The sequence below is a fragment of the Brachypodium distachyon genome, chromosome 1, assembly GCF_000005505.3.
Source record: "Brachypodium distachyon strain Bd21 chromosome 1, Brachypodium_distachyon_v3.0, whole genome shotgun sequence".
In the NCBI taxonomy this organism is placed as follows: domain Eukaryota; kingdom Viridiplantae; phylum Streptophyta; class Magnoliopsida; order Poales; family Poaceae; genus Brachypodium; species Brachypodium distachyon.
In genome coordinates this window covers 59,635,525-59,654,868 of record NC_016131.3, presented here as the reverse complement: position 1 = coordinate 59,654,868, position 19,344 = coordinate 59,635,525, and the positions used below count along the sequence as shown (strand labels likewise).

The 19,344-nt window shown below is 51.3% G+C and overlaps 1 protein-coding gene across 4 annotated transcripts; it reads right to left on the bottom strand.

The window, feature by feature from the left end:
- Nucleotides 1-15,443: 15,443 nt before the first annotated feature.
- Nucleotides 15,444-18,813, bottom strand: LOC104582355 (guanine nucleotide-binding protein subunit gamma 3). Of its 4 annotated transcripts, none has more exons than XM_014896470.2 (5): nt 18,345-18,810; nt 16,694-16,746; nt 16,202-16,246; nt 16,062-16,118; nt 15,444-15,971 (listed from the first exon to the last, which is right to left on the bottom strand). In XM_014896470.2, exons 1-5 carry the CDS (start codon nt 18,459-18,461, stop codon nt 15,635-15,637), a joined length of 609 nt encoding a protein of 202 aa, XP_014751956.1. In that variant the 5' UTR covers nt 18,462-18,810; the 3' UTR covers nt 15,444-15,634. The 4 variants fall into 4 exon arrangements, with proteins under 4 accessions (XP_014751956.1, XP_014751957.1, XP_024316760.1 ...); XM_014896471.2 differs by having other exon boundaries at nt 16,062-16,115; nt 18,345-18,807; XM_024460992.1 differs by having other exon boundaries at nt 15,943-15,971; nt 16,062-16,115; nt 16,188-16,246; nt 18,345-18,812.
- Nucleotides 18,814-19,344: the final 531 nt, after the last annotated feature.

The window sequence follows — 19,344 nt, the reverse complement described above, 5'->3', positions numbered from 1 at the left end:
TGGCTCGCCGCCTACCGCTTGGCCCTAGGTCGGCACCACGGGTCCGTCCCGGGTCCCTGGTCTGGTCAAGGGTGGGGCGCGCGAGTCCCCGGCAACACAAGGCGTAACACGCAAAGGCTAAGGGAACCACCCCGCGAGGCAGCCTCAGGAATAAGGGACAAAAATTGAGCAAATTAACAAGCTTGATTTACTAAGTGCCGAACGATTACATGGACTAATCAAAAGGTGATTGTTCAAACGGCGCTAAGCGACATACTTACAGGGAAAGCAAACAGAAGAAGGTACAGTGGAAGCAACGAGTTGTGGCAACTAGTTGTCACTGTCTTTGGCCAGGGGGTCGGCGGGAAGATCAGGCTTCGGCTTCATCTGCATCCGCTCGACGACCTCGTATGGCGCTAACGAACTCGCGCACTGCTTGGGTGTGCGTGGGCTCGTCCTCGCCATCGGACCAAGCGTCCAGCAGGGACTCGAAGGGGAACTCTGGGTCCCGGAGATGAATCCGCGGGAGGATTGTCCCGGCAACCTCCCGAGCGCAGTTGGTGACTTCGTTAGCGCCATACCTGGCGATCCAGACATCAAGCGCCCCGAGCTTCCCCACCAAGTCAGAGAAGAAGGGGAACAGTGTCGTGACGTCCGTGCCGTCCACCTCCGCCGCCTGCAGCTCGAACTTGGGCAGCAGGTCGCGCAGCGACTGGGCGATCTTCGTCAGCTTCTCCGTCTCAAGCTGCCGCTGCCCGATTAGCGTGCCGTGATGGAGTCGGGCATCTTGCGCGGCCTTCTTGGCCTTGCCGACACGGCCCTCCAGCCTCGCAAGCTCTGCGGCCTTGGTCGCGTTGTCCTCGCTGGCCTTGTCGTGCTCTTCCCGGACGGCGGCCAACTCGTCCTCAAGCCTGGCCGCTCTGTCTTTGGCGGAGTTGAGCTCGGCCTCGTGCCGAGCCGCCGCTCTCGCCGCATCCTCGGCAGCCTTGACCAGCACCTCCAGCAAGACGCGGAGGCCCTGGATTTCGCCGCGGTAATTGGCGATCAGTTCGCTCTTCTCGTCCAGCCGCGTCTGGGCCGTTGCAAGCACTTCGGCGTGCTCCTTCCGGGCCACCTCGAGGGTGGCTGCCATCGTGTCAAGCCTTCCTTGAAGCTCCACGCGCTGGGCCTCCAGTTGCCGACGGAGCTCGGTCTCGGGGACTACCGGCTCCTGGGCGGCCTCTAGGGCTTGCCGGGCCAGCCGCGCCTCCTCTTCGGCAAGGCGCGTCGCCTCGCGCAGCCGGGAGATTTCGCGCCGTTCTCTCTCCACGGCCTCCCGCACCTCGCCGAGTCGATTCTTGGCGGCGGTATGGTTCTCCCTCACCTCGTTCAAGGAGGTGGCGAAGGCCAATTGCTGGTCCCGGACGGCGTCCAGGAACCGGTGCCCTCGCTCAAAGACTCTCGGATCCCAGGTAAGGGGATTCCAAGCGACCCCGGCGAGGGAGCCGAGGTCGGTACCCGGGCGAGCCTCCGAGGATGATGAAGCCCCTGCTGCCGAAGTGGGGCTAGGCGCGGGGTCACCGACTTGCTCCCAGGGGTCTTGCCGTTCTTCCCCGGCAACTTCCCCCGCGCCTGCGCTTGGGGACCCCGGGGCTGGAGAAGGCTCCCTGCCTTCGGCAGGGGTTGCCTCCTGTTGGATGACAGGTGAGCCTGTGCCGACCACGTCCGCAGCTTCGGGCGCGTCGCCAGGTGCCGTCACGGCGGCGGCGGTGTCCTCTGCTGTAACATCCCAAAATTTCAAACCTTTACATGTGCATTGCATCCATGAGCATCATGCCACAATTGTATGTTTGAATTCAAATTTTGAATCACAAAAGGCTTTAAGAGATTTTGTTTACATCCCTGTAACCTTTGGATTTTCAAACCAACAGGGTTGATGAATAAAAAGGGTTTAATGCATATATAAGCTATCTCATAATTTTTGGTTAATTATTTGGAGTTGAAAAAGTATTTTATTCAAAGAGATATATAGCCCTAAAGTCATTTATAGGGCAAATGTATTTTTATATATTTTATTTTGAAGAGAAACTACTTCCAAAAGTAGTATCATGGTAGAACATGATTTTGCAAATTTTTTGGAATTTATTTGGACCAATTTGGAGTTCAAACTCAAAAGATATCAAAGAAATGGGAAAAACAGAAAAAAGAAAAGGTCTAAAAGAAAAAAAAGAGGGGTAAACAGACCGGCCCGGCCGAATTGGGCCGAACCGGCCCAACTCCCCCGCGCGCGCCACAGCCCAGCTAGCCCCGCCGCCCGCTCGCGCGCGCCCGAGCCACCGAAAGGTGGGGCCCACCTGTCGGGGTCGTCCCCTACCTCGGGCAAGCGCCCAAAATCGCGCCGCCGTCCCCGCGCGTGACCGCCGCGCGCCATCACCGGGATCCGCTCCTCCGGCCATCCATTTTCACAGCCGAGCGCGTCCTTATAAACACCGCCGCCCCCTCCTCGTTTTCCCCGTGCTCCCCCTCGCTATCACCCCGCCAGGCTGCCCCGATTCCTCGCCAAAAAGCTTCGCCGCCGTCGTCGTTCACCGCGCCGTCCCGACCTCGCCGGTGAGCATTACCGCCCGAGCTCACAAATTTCTGGAGCGTCTTTGCCCTTGCACTTCGTTTGACGCGCGCCATCTTCACTCCCGTGCGCTGCAGCTCCCCGCCGACGACCGCCCGTGCCCGCGCCGCCGTCCGCCGTGCCGCGCCGCCCGCCCGTCTCGTCCTAGGCGCCGACCCCGCCGTCCCCGAGCGCCACCGACCGCGCCCCCGTCTCCGCCGTGCCGCGCCGCACCTCCCCGTGTCCTCCCCGACGCCCGAGGTCCACCCGAATGCCGCTCGCCTCCACGCCCGAGCCGCGCCGCCGCCGGTTTCTGTCGCCGGAACCCTAACCCGCCGGTGAGCTTCCCCCGATCGATCTCGTCCGTCCATCCATCTCCAACGGTGTAGATTAGATCGTCCTTATTCATTTAAACCGAACCGGTACCAACGAATAGGAATGCGCCACGTGGCACCCGAGTTATAAAATAAAAATGTAATTTTATTTCCCCGGATTAATAAAAGGCATTTTTGCAGATAGGCCCCTGTAACTTCAATTGATCACAACTTTAAATCTGTTTGGACAAATTTAGTGATCCACACCTTTTTGGAATCCTTAGGAAATGCAGAATATTTTGGCACTGTCCAAATTCAAATTTGAATATTTGAATCACATTCAAATTACAGATTAGGGTTTTATACCATTTAAATCATAACTAATTATCTAGAAGTCCTTTTTGAATGAAACCAGTGCCCAAAATTTTGTTTTATTGTCCTCTGTCAAATGGGACAGATAAATAAATATTTTGAATTAAATTATTCTGCAGATGCAAATAAAATCTCATTTTAGGGTTTAAACCCTAGCTTTTGCTTTTCGTTTAAAAGCCTAATTGCATATACTTAATTTATTTTATGCTTTGGTTCAGTAGATCACCCAAATAAAATAAACCAAAACTCATGTCACATGATTTGCATTGCATCATAGCATACATATTCTTTGCTAGTATGGTGTGTTTTATGTATGTGCATGTATGCTTGATTGTATAGTTTTCTCAGAGAGCGAACTGTGTGACTGTGAAGAGTGTCTGAATACCAACTACTATCAAGGCAAGTTCACTTTGACCATCATCCTATTACTTTATTATGCACTAGATTTTATTAGTTGCATGGTTAGGATTATTATTGTATCTATGCTAGCTATGATCCATCCTAGTAGTATAGGATACCCTTGGCCATGACTTCACCACCAATTGCCATCGTAGTAGTAAAATGCTATGCTATGATTATATACGAGGGTGGTATTATTACAATGTGATACTATTGAATTACCATATGATTTTTCTAGTGTATGGCAAAACAAGTAATTCAATGAACCGTCCTGGGTGGGCTGCTTTGAGTTTTCGGATGTAGTGACGTTAGGTCCATTTCTATGGGGCCCGCTGAGTCGTCTCTCCGTGTGATTCGGGAGCGTCCATGGTCGTCTCCCTTGCGATTCGGGGAGCGCTTGCGTCACGATGTGGGATGCCACCCGGGATAACCAGAGACTGGACTAGTTTCCTGTTTAGTAGCTTCCAGTACAACCACATGGTATTATGGGCTCTGCCAGGATGGATGTAAGAAATATGAACCCGGATCCGAGGTGACATCGGTATGTAGCAGTGTAGGTGGGGGCGCGTCCCTCAGGTGGTTTGGGGGAATATGTTCTGAAAATTCCTGTAATTGATGCCGTTGCTACTCCACCTGGAGGACAGCAAGGGATTAACACGTCGGTTTCTTGTGGGTAAAGTGTACCACCTCTCGAGAGTGTCAAACTAAGTACTTAGCCGTGTCCCCGGTTACGGACAATTATGAGCAACTAGATATTGGAGCTGTAAGGAAAGTCTCACTCATTCCAATTTCCTAATAAAACGAATGGATTGAACTGGGTAGGAGCATTGATGTTTCTACTCAATGTGCCTAGGTTAATAGGAGCATGGGTGTTTCTACCCCGTGTCCAATAGAATTCAAAACTATTTGTCTAAAAATGATAGGATTTGAATAATGATGCTTTTATGCAAAATAGCCAAACCCCACTTAGCCAAACTATGCATGTACTTGGTAGGTCCTTTATAACTCTCGTGAGCATGCCAATACATTCAAATGTATTGACCACGTAGTGGCTGCAATTAACAATGCAGGTGGATCCGACGATGAGTTGTCATGGGTCATGTGCTTACATTCCAACATGCTCTCACCTTGGAGTAGTGTGGCCCTTATGTTCTACTCTTTTCCGCTGCAGTATTTTGAAACATTGTTTTATGATGTTGAAACAGTATTTGTTTTATGCTGGCCCTAGAGGTCATGCGAGGTTGTAAGTACTATTAAATTCTGGATGCGATGTAATAAAGTACTTTGACCTTTTCTTCTGTATATTTCATCATGAAACTGTGTGTGCTAGTGAGTCGATCCAGGGACTAGCACAGTAAGCATAGAGATCGGTCCCTAGTAAGAGGGAGGATCGCTTCATCTGCTGCCGCTGTGTCCGTCGCAGCGGGGCCGGGCGTGACAACCGCTTCCGCCTCCACCTCCGCCCCCGCGGCCTCGACGACCGAGTCAGGTTCGACCACGGCCGTGCCTGTTCCGGGCATGGGCGCACTTGTGCCTGCAACAATGAGAAGCATGAGAACCGGCGAAAGATGGCGCCTTCAAAGGCGGACAAGAGCGACCAGGGCAGTTACCTTGTGCGGCCGTCGGGCTTGCCGGGGCAACCTCCTCTGCTTCGCTTGCGCCGGCGGGAGCATCCACAAGGATTGCCGCGGGTGAGCTGCCGCCCACTGCAGAAAGGAGGTACGTTCATGAGCCTAGCTAACAAAAATTCCAGTTGCACAGAATCAACAAGGACATACCCGATGCCGGCCCTGTCTCCGTTGGTGCCGAGTCGCCAAGGGACACGCCCGCGCCGCGGCTGACCCCTGCGGCAGCGGGGTCGACGGCGCCGCCCGCGTCGGCGCGCGTCCTCTTGCTTGGCGTGCCGGTCGGGGAATCGCTCCTCGCCCTCTTGCTGGCACCCGCCGGCGATGAGGACTTCGGGGGGTTGCGCCGAAGCACGAAACCCCGGAAGACCCCACGAGCGGGCGGCGCCGTGGGCGCCCGCAGAGTCGTCTTAACCTGGAGAGCTCCGGGTGTTGACGGCGATGCCGCCGCAGCGCCGGGAGGCAAACTCACTGCCGCACCAGTGGCACCCGGGGTACCACCGCTGCGCGACGCGCGGGCCCTTCTTCCGGGCTCTCGGGAAGGTCTCATCCCGGGGAGCGTCTATGGGCTCCCCGGCAAGCTACCAGCTCGAAAGGGGCTAGCGGGGCTTCGGGGAATATTCCTGCCTGGGCACCTCCCGGGAAGCTGCTTCCCGGGAGGGGGTTCCCGGGCGCGTGCCCCTGCCTCGGGTCGTGGGGCCCAGTGGACAGCGCCACGCGGGCGCGTGGCGGGAGCGGGACACGCGGTCCCACCAAGGCAAGGGGTAAGGCGCGCAGCTCAGTAAACGAGCCGACCGACGGGTAGTTACCCGTCCGATCCAAGGAACAGTGGTTGTCTAATCCTACCCTATGGTCTTAGGCTCCTAGCAGCGGAGGTGGCACCCATGCACGCCACCAGCTCACCGGGGGGAGTTGTCTGCCTCCCCGTTGGACACTTGTAGCTCATACACCGTGGCACATGTGGCATCCCCTTGTGTATAAAAGGAGGACCCATGCCAGCGGTCAAGGGGGTTAGTAAGTTGGTCGGTTAGCCAGTTGGACAGTCGTTCAGTTCCACAAGTTCCCTTCGCTGGCTCGTTAGGTCGAGGATCGGTTGGTTCCAGTAGACAGCCAGCAGACAGCTGTAAGGAGTACTTAGACATTGAGAGAAAGCCCGGGAACTTGCCCGGCAACATGTAAACATTTGATCCGTAATAAATATCAGCTCAGACAGGCAGGACGTAGGGTTTTACACCTCCGGGTGGCCCGAACCTGGGTAAAAAACGTGTGCGCACCTGTTCTTGGACCAGCGCGCACCCTTAGCACTTTGTCTCACCGGCCCCGTAGAGCCTCATCGGCCGTGCCGGCGATCACCGGGTCTCCGCCCCAGACGCCCCTACCGAACCTAAAAGGGGGACGTGGCCGCACGCCCCCGGTGTCGGAGCACCGAGCGACGACACTCGCGGAGGCCCCCGCTACCGGGGCGAAGGCCGTTGCCGGGGCGCCGGTGACCCCCGCAGGCGCTGGCGCTGCCGGGGTACCGGCGGGCACCCGGGAACCGGTTCCCGCCGCGGTGCTGGCGGCCGCCGCCAAGACAGGGGCGGCCGCCGAGGCACCCGCGGCCCCTGTTGCCGCGGATGCCGTCGAGGTATCGATGGGCGCCCCGAAAACGGCCGCCGCCGCCAGGTTGGTGGCCGCTGCCGGGGCGGACGTTGCCGTTGAGGAGATAGCTGCGGCCGCCGCGAACGCCCTCGATCTTCTCACAATCAAGGGCGCGCTGTCGCTGCTTTCCTCGTCGTCGTCCGCCACGGCGACGACTTCCGGGGACGCGGCCACCTGGCCCGCCTCGTCGTCCAGCGACCGGAGGGAGGGCCAGCTTGGCTCGGACCCGCCCTCGCTCTCCTCGAGCACCTGCTTCCCGCGGGATGCTTGCCGGGGAGCATGCGGGACCCGGGTGGGGGCGTCGTCCATCAGCCCCCACTCGTTGCAGGGCGGGAAGGCGCCGACGATGTCGCTGAGCGCCTTGACACCGGCATGGAGAGCGGAAACCCCTAGTGGAAACTCCGTTGATTGGAAGATCTTGCCGGAGATCCCCCTCACCCATGTCCTGAGGGCCTCCAAATCCATGCCGTCCGCCTGGAGGCGTGTCCTGTCCCCGGAACCCGTGTACATCCACGCGGGCTGGGAGCGTAGCTGCAGCGGGGCTATGCGCCGATGGACGAAGGTGCGCGCCACGTCGACATCGGTGAGCCCCGCTAGCCGCAGCGCCTTGATCTTCTCCACGATGGGGAGGAGGTCAGCGTCGCGGTGGTACCTGTCCTGCCAGCCGTTCTGGGGTACCGGCAACTCCGTCGGCGACTGGATGAACTCCTGGGGGTCCTCCACCCGGACCCAGCACCAGTCGCCCCGCCACTCTGTTGAGCATTGCTCACTTGAGCACATCAGTAACGGCGGGTAAGGAACGCGACTGTTACTGATGATTGAAGGAACATCAGTAACGGTCGCGTTCCTTACCCGCCCGTTACTGATGTATATAGGGTATATAAGGGAACACACCGAAATACTTAGTCTCATTCTCGCCTGCGCGTCCTCCCCTAACCTGAGAGACCAGCAGTGGGCGCTTCCCTAACCCTAGCGAAGCGCTACCGGATTTTCGTGCCGCCGCCGTTGACCCCGCGCTGCCCCGAGCCCGCCGACGGCCTCCTCGTCCTCACCTCCGCGCCGTCTTCGCCCTCCTCCCCGAGCCCGAGCGCCGCCACCCCGTGTCGTCCTCCTCCCCAACCCCGCGTCCTCGTCCCCGAGCCCGAGCGCCGCCACCCCACGTCGTCCTCGCCCGAGCGCTGCCACCCTGTGCCGCCATCTCCCTCCTCACGAGCCCGCGCCATCTCCCTCCTCTCCGAGCCACAGGTGCGCGCCTCTGCCTCCTTCACCTCTGCCTCCCTCCCTCTCCTCTGATTTAGCTTGATTTAGGGTTAGGGTTAGGATTTGTTCCTGTTAATTTAGGGTTAGGATTTGTTGCTGTTAATTTAGGGTTAGGATTTAGGATTTGTTGCTGTTAATTTAGGATTAGCATTGTAGTTTGTAGTAGTAGATAATTTATATCAAATTAGATGTACATTTCCCACCACACACCAGGGCATGTATACATCGTGAATTTGATACAGTATTGAGTTAGATGGGCACACATATTGTAATAGCTAATTTGTAACATGGATACATTTTATTTACCATTGTGAATTTGATATAGTATTGAGTTACAGAGCATTGTAGTGAGCACATTTTACATGATGTTTTATGCATTGTAATATATAGCACACATGAGTATATGCATTTGATAATATATAGCACACATGAGTATATGCATTATAGTTTTTTATATGCTTTATACATGATGTCTTATATGCTATACATGTAGTTTTTTATATGCTATAAGTTTTTTATATAGCGGTTTTATATGCTATTTTGGAGAATTGAGTAATGAATTGTGGCCCCGACCACCGTGTCGGGTCATTGGAGAAGGGGCCGACCATCGTGCCTTGGGGGTACATATGCGGGTGGGATTTTATGCAGGTTTCGAGCTCCTAGTAGAGAAAAATTGCTAGTTTTTTAGCGTAGGCCATGCTGAAATTTTCGGCCGAGATATATTTGATGGTTTTGATGGCATAGGTCCGAAATGGGCAACATTAGCAAGAAACCAGTTCTTCATCGGGAGGAGGTAGATCGTGTCGATGAAGAGTCTTCATCGGGAGACCAAATTGCCAGCTCTGGCTCGGGTAGCTCTCGTTCAGAAGAGCGCGACAACGAGCGACGGGTGGAAGAGAGTAACCCGCAGCCAACTGAAACTCCCGCTAAGAAGCCAAGGAAGAAGACGCCGAGGGGGAGCCACAACTTGAAGGATTTCTATTACTTGGTCACCCGGCACTCTGAGAGAGGCCGCCCGGAGTCGCTTGAGAGGGCACAGAAGGCCTTCGCAACGACCTATGAAGCCGTTGCACATAAATATTGCAAGATCACCAACGAGTGGAGTGACATCTCCGAAGTCGTTAGAAACACGTGCATCGCGGACATTGCAAGGAGGTTCCAAGTCACTGATGAGTGGCGCGAGCGATTCCTAGCGGCCGTCAACATAACAGTGCACAATGGACTTGCTAATTGGAAAACCACCACTAGAAAGTGGATGGACAAACCCTACGAGATCATCAAGAAGAAATGGCCGTCGGTAACTAATGAGGCCGAATGGGAAAAGTTCAAGAAGGAATCATCTGACCCTGCCTTCATTACGAAGAGTGAACGTATGAAGGCGTTGCGCGCGAGGACGCCCTTGAACCACAGGCTAGGGAGTGCAGAGAAAGAGGGGAAGAAGAAGGTCTGGTGCAAGCAGGACCGAATTCTCGAGGCTGCAGGCATGGTGCCTCCAGTACATGACATGCTGGAGGACCAACGTGCTAGAGAATATGCACGACCCCACATGACACCCGAGGAGTGGGCGGGTATTGAGCCAATGCAGCCGCCTGTTAAAAACTTTACGGTAAGGGGTTCACGTGCATTTATTTGTTTTCGACGTTAATTATGACACTCCTGATCCATATAGACTCACGTTCTGTCTTATATGATAACAGGAAAATGCCCACAAATGGGAGGAGAGCAAGAGGTCAGAAACCTCTGACAACTCCGTGAAATGCAAGAGGTGGGACTCGGCTGAGACCGCTGGCTTGCAAAAGACGGAGCACAGGGGCCGTGTTCTAGGGGAAGGCGAAGGGGCCTGCTGGGATGATTATTTCCCGCCAGCTCCGAAGCGAAGCAGGGTCCAGAAAAAAGCTCCCCGCTTCTACTGAAATAATAGAACAAGCTAAGGCGGAGTCATCTATCGTGTCTCAAGAGGTGTCGCGGGAATATGCAGTGCAAGCCGTCCATCATTTGGTGTCGGCATTGGCCAAAGACCACCCCGCCCTTGACGCCATACTCGGGGGAGGAGTGGAAGGTTTGAGGAACCTCCTTCCTCCTATTCCTCCTCTTCCCCCGCGGAAGAGCACCCCGCTGAAGAACAGCGCCGCCTCCGACACACGTATGGACGACGAAGACACCTACATCCTAGGTTACAGCCCGGCTCCTAGCATGGACAACCTCCCCGCTAGCCAACCGGACACAAGTGAGGGCATCCGGGATAACTATCCGGTTCTGAGCGACAACATCCTTGTAAGCATACTTTTCAAACTCCTTTTCACTTCTTACCTTCATGAATAAAGATCCTACACACATATGCCTTCTTCTTGTTACGCGCAGGCACCGATGAAGTGTCGTATCCACGTTGACAAGCCTGGGAAGCCTGTAGGCGCCATTGGCCGCCTGATGCCCAGACAATCACCGCCACTGGTGCACGGCATTCTTATGAATGACGCACAAGTGAGTGTGATGGTGGACTCCATCGTCGAGGAGCATCGTGATTATGCTATCCCGCTACCTCCGGAGGAAGGCGTGGATATCTTAGGCGGTTGTCCAAACTACCGCATTATGGCCTAAGAGCTTGGTATCTCTCTACAACCAGCGCCGGCCCTCTATGACTCCATCTCCCTCCGCCCACAAAGGTACTTCTCATTCGCCGCTCGGCCTTTCCCCTATGATACAATCCTGTCGATGCCGGTGGAGATGAAGAGCGGGCAATGTCGATGCCTGCACAGCTCAAAGATAGCCAGACCACAGGGTCGGCACAGGCTGTAAGCATCCCTCCTACCTTCTCTCTCTTGGGTGCTGCTGGTACTGTTAGGTTCGTTGCATAGGAAACAAAAAATTTCCTACGAGAAGTGCGGAAGAAAACCCAAGAATATATATACTAGATGTATGTAACGAGAGGGATCATGAACACCATACCCTCGTAGACCGCTAAGCGTTACGATCACGAGATCGTTGTTGGTGTAGTGGAACTTTCAATGAGATCAATCTCAGTGCCGAACGGACAGCACCTCCTTGGTATCCACACGTTCAGCTTCACGTTGTCTCCTCCTTCCTCGATCCAGCAAGCGAGAGGGAGAGGTAGACGAGATCCCGGCAGCACGACGGCGTGGTGACTATGGTGAATATTCTCACGGGCAGGGCTACGCCGTGCGCGTGAGAAGGGGAGGAGAGGAGGGCTCAGGGGAGAGAGATCCAACTGAAAGCTTGGGGTGTCTCTCTCCCTTGCCCCCCCCTTCTATTTATATAGGGGTAGAGGAGGCGTGGCCGGCCAGGACTATCCCGTGGCCAGGACTCTCCGGCGGCCAGGACTCTCATGCGGCCAGGACTCTCCCGCGGCCAGGACTCTCCTCCTGGCCGCATGGGCCCTGTGGGCTAGCCCCTCGGCCCATTAAGGCCAGGGTGCTCCCTCACAGGCCCATTTAGCCTAGGGATAGGTGGGCCTCAAGGTGGAACCCTCCGGATCCCTCCGGAACCTTCTAGAAGCTTCCTGGTCAAAACCGGGAAATATTCCAAACTTTCCAGAACCCTGAAAACAACTTTCCATATATAAATCTTTATCTCCGGAACATTCCGGAGCTCCTCGTTGCGTCTAGGATCCCATCCAAGACTCCGAATCATAATTCGATATCATCATCATTTATCTCATCTAACCCAAGCAACATGAAACGTTAAGTGTGTGACCCTACGGGTTCGAGAACATGTGGACATGATCAAATATCAATAACCAATAGCGGGACCTGGATGTCCATAATAGTTCCCACATATTCCACGAAGATCTCATCGGTTGAACCACTATGTCGAGGATTCAATTAATCCAGTATCCAATTCTCTTTGTCTCGCGATATATTACTTGCCCGAGATTTGATCGTCGGTATCGCCATACCTAGTTTAATCTCGTTACCGGCAAGTTCTCTTTACTCGTTCCGTAATATAATACCCCCGCAACTAAACACATTAGTTGCATGCTTGCAAGCTCATTAGGATGTTATATTACCGAGAGGGCCCAGAGATATCTCTCCGTCACAAGGAGTGACAAATCCCAGTCTTGATCCATACAACCCAACAAGCACCTTCTGAGATACCTGAAAAACACCTTTATGATCACCCAGTTACGAGATGACGGTTGATGCCCACAAAGTATTCTTCCGGTACTAGGGAGTGGCATGATCTCATGGTCTAAAGAAATAATACTTGACATAATAAAACATAAGCAACTTAAACTTAAGTGACACGATCAAAAGCTATGTTTAGGTTTGGGTCTGTCCATCACATCATTCTCCTAATGATATCATCTCGTTATTAAATGACAACACATGTCTATGGTTAGGAAACCTTAACCATCTTTAATCAACGAGCTAATCTAGTAGAGGCGTATTAGGGACACGGTATTTGTTTATTTATCCACACATGTATTTGAGTTTCCAATCAATACAATTATAGCATGGGCAATAAACATTTATCAAGAACAATGAAATATGATAATAACAAATTTATTATTGCCTCTAGGGCATATTTCCAACAGGTACATGGGTGGCCGCAGATCGATGACAAGTACAAGACAGAGGAGCAGAAGTCATGGGACAATAAGAGGAGGCATAAAAAGAGGGGGTGCGGCGGCAAGACCATCAATGAGTTCTCCAATGTCACTCAAGATGAGATGTACTATGTGCCTGACATAACTGGAGTCTGGGAGGACAATAGGCCTGACATTCTCATAAAGAACCCCTGTCAAGGCCAGAGATTCGAAGACGGATCCTATTTCGTGGCTAGGGAGTTTGACCGGGTGCTTATTTACTATCCTGGAAGACCGATGGTCACAAAAGATTCCCTGCGTGCCGTGTCCAAAGAGATGTCAGAGCTTCATCAGATCTACATGCAAGCATCAACTGGTTCTCAACAGCATGCCCAACAGATCAATGTTCGAATTCCAAAAGACTATGGCTTCTTTGACCAAGAAACCAGGAACATTCAGGAACGTCCTATCACCTTTGGTGTGGAGTTCAACGAACTGTTCCACCTCTTCAACCGCCAAAAGCTTGATATCAACCTCTTAAGGCTGTGGTCTGCCTACCAAATAAGAGAACTGCGGCGAATGGAGGTCAAAAAAGTAGCCATTCTAGACCCCGCGATGTTCAACTACGGTGACATCGGTCTTGAGCCAGAAAAAGATGCCTCAAGAACCATGGCATCTAAATACTTGGTGGCATGTTTCGAGAAATATGCGGACCACGACTTTATCCTCTTCTTCCTTAATTTGGAGTAAGTTCAATTTTATATATGGAACCATTTGTTTTTTCTAATTCAGTCTTTCTTATACACCCTTAGATACTAAAGTTTGTTTCTTTTGAAAACAGAGACCATTGGGTCACACTACTCATTTGTTTGCCTTGGTCCATGGTGTACTACTTCGATTCACTACTTTCGAAGAAGGGTGTTCGAGGTAGGTTCTGAAAACCCATCAAATCACTCATTAATACTGCCTGGAAAGTGGCGACCAAGGGAAAACTAGCTGGTAAAGGCTATAAAGACGAGCCTCACCACAACCACAGGTTCCCTTGCCAGCAACAGCCGCCCGGCAGTGTGTTCTGCGGCTACTACTGTTGTCACATCCTTATGGAGAATGCCAGCATGTTCAAGCCTGAGTGGATGGGGTCAGTCGCGGAGATGGAAGAGTAATGACGGCCCCGAATGATAATGTGACACCGACCTAAATGGGTCGTGTATAACATTCAAAGGGAGTTCGCCCATCTCATCAATAATGAGGTCATCAAGCCTAGTGGGGACTTCTACAAACGCGTGGAACAAGTGGTGTTTAGGGTTCACCCACAACATTAGGACCTAGCTTGAAATGAGATACATTTGTATTCTTTATATGCTTCTACGAAATTTTGACACTTTGTAATTATGCTTCTACGAAATTTTGACACTTTGTAATCAATGTTGTAAAGTGAGATACTTTTGTATTCTTTAAATGATGTGGCCTTATATACATTTGTATGGTTTAAATGATGTGATGTGACGTGATGTGATGTGACGTGCTGTGATGTGATGCGGCTTTATATGTATTTTTATGTGTTATGCTGTATATACAATCTGTGTTGTGCTGTATATACAATTCTATGTATTTCCTGTGTATTTTCTGTAGTTTTAATTATTTTTTTAAATACTGAAAATGTATCAGTGTCGGTCGCTCGACCGACACTGATGTGGCAATGCGACCGTTACTGATGATATATACATCAGTAACTGTCGTGTCGGCCCGCCCGCCACTGATGTATGTATACATCGGTAACGGTCACTGCGACCGTTAGTGATGATACCCATCATCAGTAACATGAAGTTAGCAACGGCGGCCCCGACCGTTACTGTGTGCAATGTGCAAAGAGGATGCCTTTCATATGGTGGTGATACGCCCTGGCTCATACAGACTTTGGCAGGCAATGAGCGAGGCGTGGGACATTCCATCGGTGGACGATATAGTCTACACAGGCCCTGAGTGGCTGCTTGATGTGCTCCGGATCCGGGGAATTGATGTTGAGGCCAGAGGCCGTGTAATACTGCTGATATGGCGTCTGTGGCAGCTTCGTAATGATGTGACGGATGACAAACCTCTGGCGCCTATCGAGGCTACACGCAGATATCCGTGCAGCTATGCGGATACTCTTTTCGCGATTGATCAGAACGATGGGCGTGATGTGATCAAGGGCAAGCAGGTGGTGGGCTGTTCTGGTTGGAAGCAGAAGGAGCATAAGACTCGTCTGGTTGTTCCCTGTGATCCATGGCCGAGACCGTTGAGTGACTGGATTGCGGTGTCCACTGATGGCTCCTTCAAGGATGGTGAGGCTGGTTTGGGTGCTATTATTAGAGATGATTCTGGCGAGGTGCTGGTATCGGCCTATCGTTATCTGCCCCATTGTTCGGATGCGTTGGAAGCAGAAGCGGAAGCGGCATTGGAAGGCATCAGGCTGGCGATCCCCCATGCAAATCGTCCGATTCTTCTCCAGCTTTGATTCGGAGATGTTGGTCCAACGCTCAATGCTATGGAGGTGGACCGGTCGGGTATTTGTTTCATTCTAAGTGAGCTTCGTCGTGTTATTTCTGGAGATCGTGAGCTTGTTATCAAGAAGATTAATTGTTCACAAAATAGGGTTGCAGATTTGTTAGCAAACTTGGGGAGAAGGGCTAGAGGATCAGATGATGTTCTGTTGAATCAGCCCCATCCTAACGTCATGGTAGCTGTTGCTGCTGACTGTAATCCTATTATTGAATAATAAAGCTCACCTCTTCCTCGCGAAAAAAAATAAAAAACTAAGCCAGGAGCACGGCAAATATACCATCATCAATCCCGTAAAAAAAACATAACACCAGCTGAGCGTACATCCCACAACAGCAAGCACGCACACGGTACTGACAACAAAGATCAATCCACCTCATGAACACAGGTAACAACACCGAGGGGCACGGCAGCAGGAGGGAGCCGGACACGCGCAAGAGGAGGAGCAGCAGCTCGGGCAGGAGCACGTGCAACCACACGAGCATCTCGGGCTCGGCGTGCGGCTGCGGCACGGGCTGCCACGGCAGCAGCAGCAGCAGCAGCCGCAGCCCCCGCACCCGACGCGGCAGCGGCAGCATTCTCCGGTGCTGCAGCAACCGCACAGCCCTCCCAGCGCTCCGCAAGAGCAGCAGCTCGTTGGCCCCTGGAGCTGGACGGAAGGACACCCGCCGCAGCAGCACATCCACGACAGGTAGCTCAAACACGTCCGGGCTCTGCATACACACAACGTTTGCCCTCCGTTGGTGAACTATGCATTTGCTAGGTGTCGGACGTGAGTTAAGAGCCGGGAAGAAAATAAGTACCGAAACTTCTTTGGAAGGTGGCGAGACTGATCGGTGTTCGCCTTCTTTGATGAACTGCTTTGTAAAGAGAGAGAGATAATAAGCAAAATAGTATCATGTATGTGAAGCGGGAGACAACTTATCAACCTGAAAATCCATACATCGTTATGAATGGATCGGCATTCTTTCCTACGAACTCATCAACCCTGCAAAAAATTGTTATCAAATCAATGATCGATTTTCTCCATGTGTTTTATCTCGAGAATAAAATGACCTGACTGAATTATCAAACCTAGCTAGGTAAACGCTTTCTTTTGCACATGTCCATGTGAAAAAGTTAGTTTGACAAATGGACTTTCTGAATACTTTGCACACATGCATGATCTGATTAACATCTAAGTACGTTTGACTGGAGGTCATATGCTATGAAAACTAAGCATATTTTTATTTATTTTTAATTCAGATTTTTTCCAATTATCCTGAAACTTGTACTGCATATCTAGTAAAGTACTAATTGTCAAACTTGGAATAATGATGTTGTGGAATCGTACATGTGTAGAAATTAAACTCCTTTGCTGCATATATTTCCATTATAAAAACAAAAAGGCAGAAGAAGAAACGGTATAAGAATTGAAACCAGAAACGCAGCTTACTCTTTGCAGCATTTGGAGGCAGCATGCACCCCTTCAACGGAACTAATTTCCCCCTACGAGGAAAATAATTATTTGTTGAATTAGTTCAAGTATGTCAGGAAAAAAAATTATTCAAAGCACTAGCTAGCATAGTATACATGGAGGAAAAGGTCATCTGACGAGCCTGTCAACTTTTCATGTGATGTCCAATATTTTAACATTCCAAACGTTTAAAGCTAATCGGACTGTAGGACTTTGACTCTATTCCCCTTGATTCTAAATTCTTATGTTGTTTTTAATTCAAATTTAAACTAAAACAACGACAAAAATTTAGAATTGGAGAAAATACTTTGTTAGTTACATATAGTTATTAGGTCAATGCTCCTAAGTTGTGTTGTTGCCAGGAATAAAAAATACATTATGTGTTTAAATAAAATTTCATATTGTCATATGCATTACCTTGGATCATATAATCCATATCCAAAAATCAACAAGTGGAACAAGTGACAGAACCGAATGTGACCGACGGTTGCCACCAATTATTACGTCTTTTATAAAATAAAGATTATCACTCTAAATTTCTAGACCCAGCACTATGCTACCCTAGATACCTAAAATTTAGTTAGTACTGTTTATTCGTACCAAATATTATACTCCTATTAAGCATGCCAATTAACTTTTCACACAACATCATTTGGCTAGTGCAAAGTTGAACCATATATTCTGTAACAGAGAGCTAGTGGCAGTGTGATTTTGCTAGCTCTTCTGTCCATAACTGCCGCAAAAACAGATCCCTCCCAGAATATTTAAATACTCCCAATGAACAGGTCGGACAGGACCTAGCCAGGAAGAGTTAGAAAACTGTCGCATCTGCTTGCATCATAAATACGCATATGCGTAAGGCTAAGGCTTTGGAATTTACTTTCATGACAATGGTTGGGTTTCTTTTTCCAAAAAAAAAGAGGGTACTGAATAGACATATATGCAAATACTCAATAAATAAATAAAAATATCCTTTTTCAGCTTAAGCCATCCGTAGCACTCCGGATTATTCCAACCAAATGGTTTCGAATAGTCTCCAAAAACACTAACAAAAAGCCACGGAAAATACCCCATGCCTACACATAGACCATAGTACATATACAAGATAAACAGTTAGTTTCCCCCAGAAAAAAAAATCGGTGGCTTGCGCCCAGTAAACCCCTAACTAAAACCCTAGAACAACCAGCAAACCGCATTGATCAGATCGAGTATCCCATGGTCCTATCTAGAGAACCCTCCAACGTTCAAAAGCAAAGGGAATAATTCAGACAGAGACTTTGCCTTAAACATGCGCAAATCGATGGTACGATCCGCACGTGCCCAGAGGTAGCTAGCCGACTAAACTAATCTTCGAGCTGTTCAAACTCCAGCTAGCTAGTATTAACTACTACTCAGTCTCTCTCGAAGTAGTAGTGCTTGCCTGATCTCCGGCGACTGGCTGCGTGCTTCATGTCATTTTGTTGACCCTTATTAATTTTGGTTGATCCAGTTTTGGTACAGTAGTGAGCTAGCACTATAGTAGAAGGGATGGTATGAGTTAATCTATTTCGGATTTTTCGTACACATAATATGGGCGGCCTCATAATATGCGAGTCGAGAAGAGCAGTGGTAAATTAACTGGTAATGTTACCTCGAGGAATCCGATCTCGCGGTGGAGCGTGTCGACGGCGAGCTGCAGGTGGTGTCGGCCGCAGGGGTCCGGCGAGGCCGGCGGCGACTTGGGCCTGGGCGCCACCATTGCCATCATCGATATGGGCTTTGTCCGATGGACGCTCTAGTAGCTAGTGGCACGGGCGCCCATGGATGGATCGATTGGATGTTGAGGAGAGGAGAAGCGGGCAATGGATGGATGGATTAAATGGGTGCTGCTGGGTCAGGGGAAGCGGCGGAGGAGCACATGGAGAGTGGGGCGGTTGCCGTTTCGGGCAGTGGCAATGATGGAGGGGAGAGAGTGGAGGCCTTCTTTTCCGGAAAAAATGGCGCGGTAAGCAGGAGAAGCAAGGAGAAGCCAGCGAGCGAGACGCAGCCCAGCACGCGTGGACGGGGGGCGCAGAGACCAGCTAGCGAGGGGACGTTATTGCGAGTGGACGAGAGGAAGAGTTAGAGAGAAAAAAAGGGCTCCTGTGTTGTTGGCAGAGGAGAGAGTGGATGGGGGCTTGAAAGATTGTCGGGGTCGGATCTAGAGACGGCGACAAAGGGATCTATGCTCCACGGACCCCACTCCGCATGCAGCCAAGAGAGTTGCACCGAGTAAGGGGGCGGATTGCGGCCGATGGATCCGGGCCGTCTAAGATCATCTCCACTCCACTCGGCCCCCCAATCTCCACTCCACTCGGCCCCCCATTTCGCGTCCGCGCTAGGCCATATGGGGAGATCCGGGCGCACCCACTTCGTTTGAGACCCAGCCGTGATCCAGCCGCTACCCTCAAACGTCGGTCGAAAAAAAACAATTCAAACAAAATTTTGCCGTCATTTCACAGTCCGGCCCAAATCACCAAATCGTTCAAGTTCATCACAAGTTTCGGCGATTAAAATAACATCAAACTTAAATAAAATTGAAATCACTCGGCCTCTTCGTCATCCTCCAGCGCTGATGGCACTTCCGAACCCGCCGGTGGTGTACAAGTGGC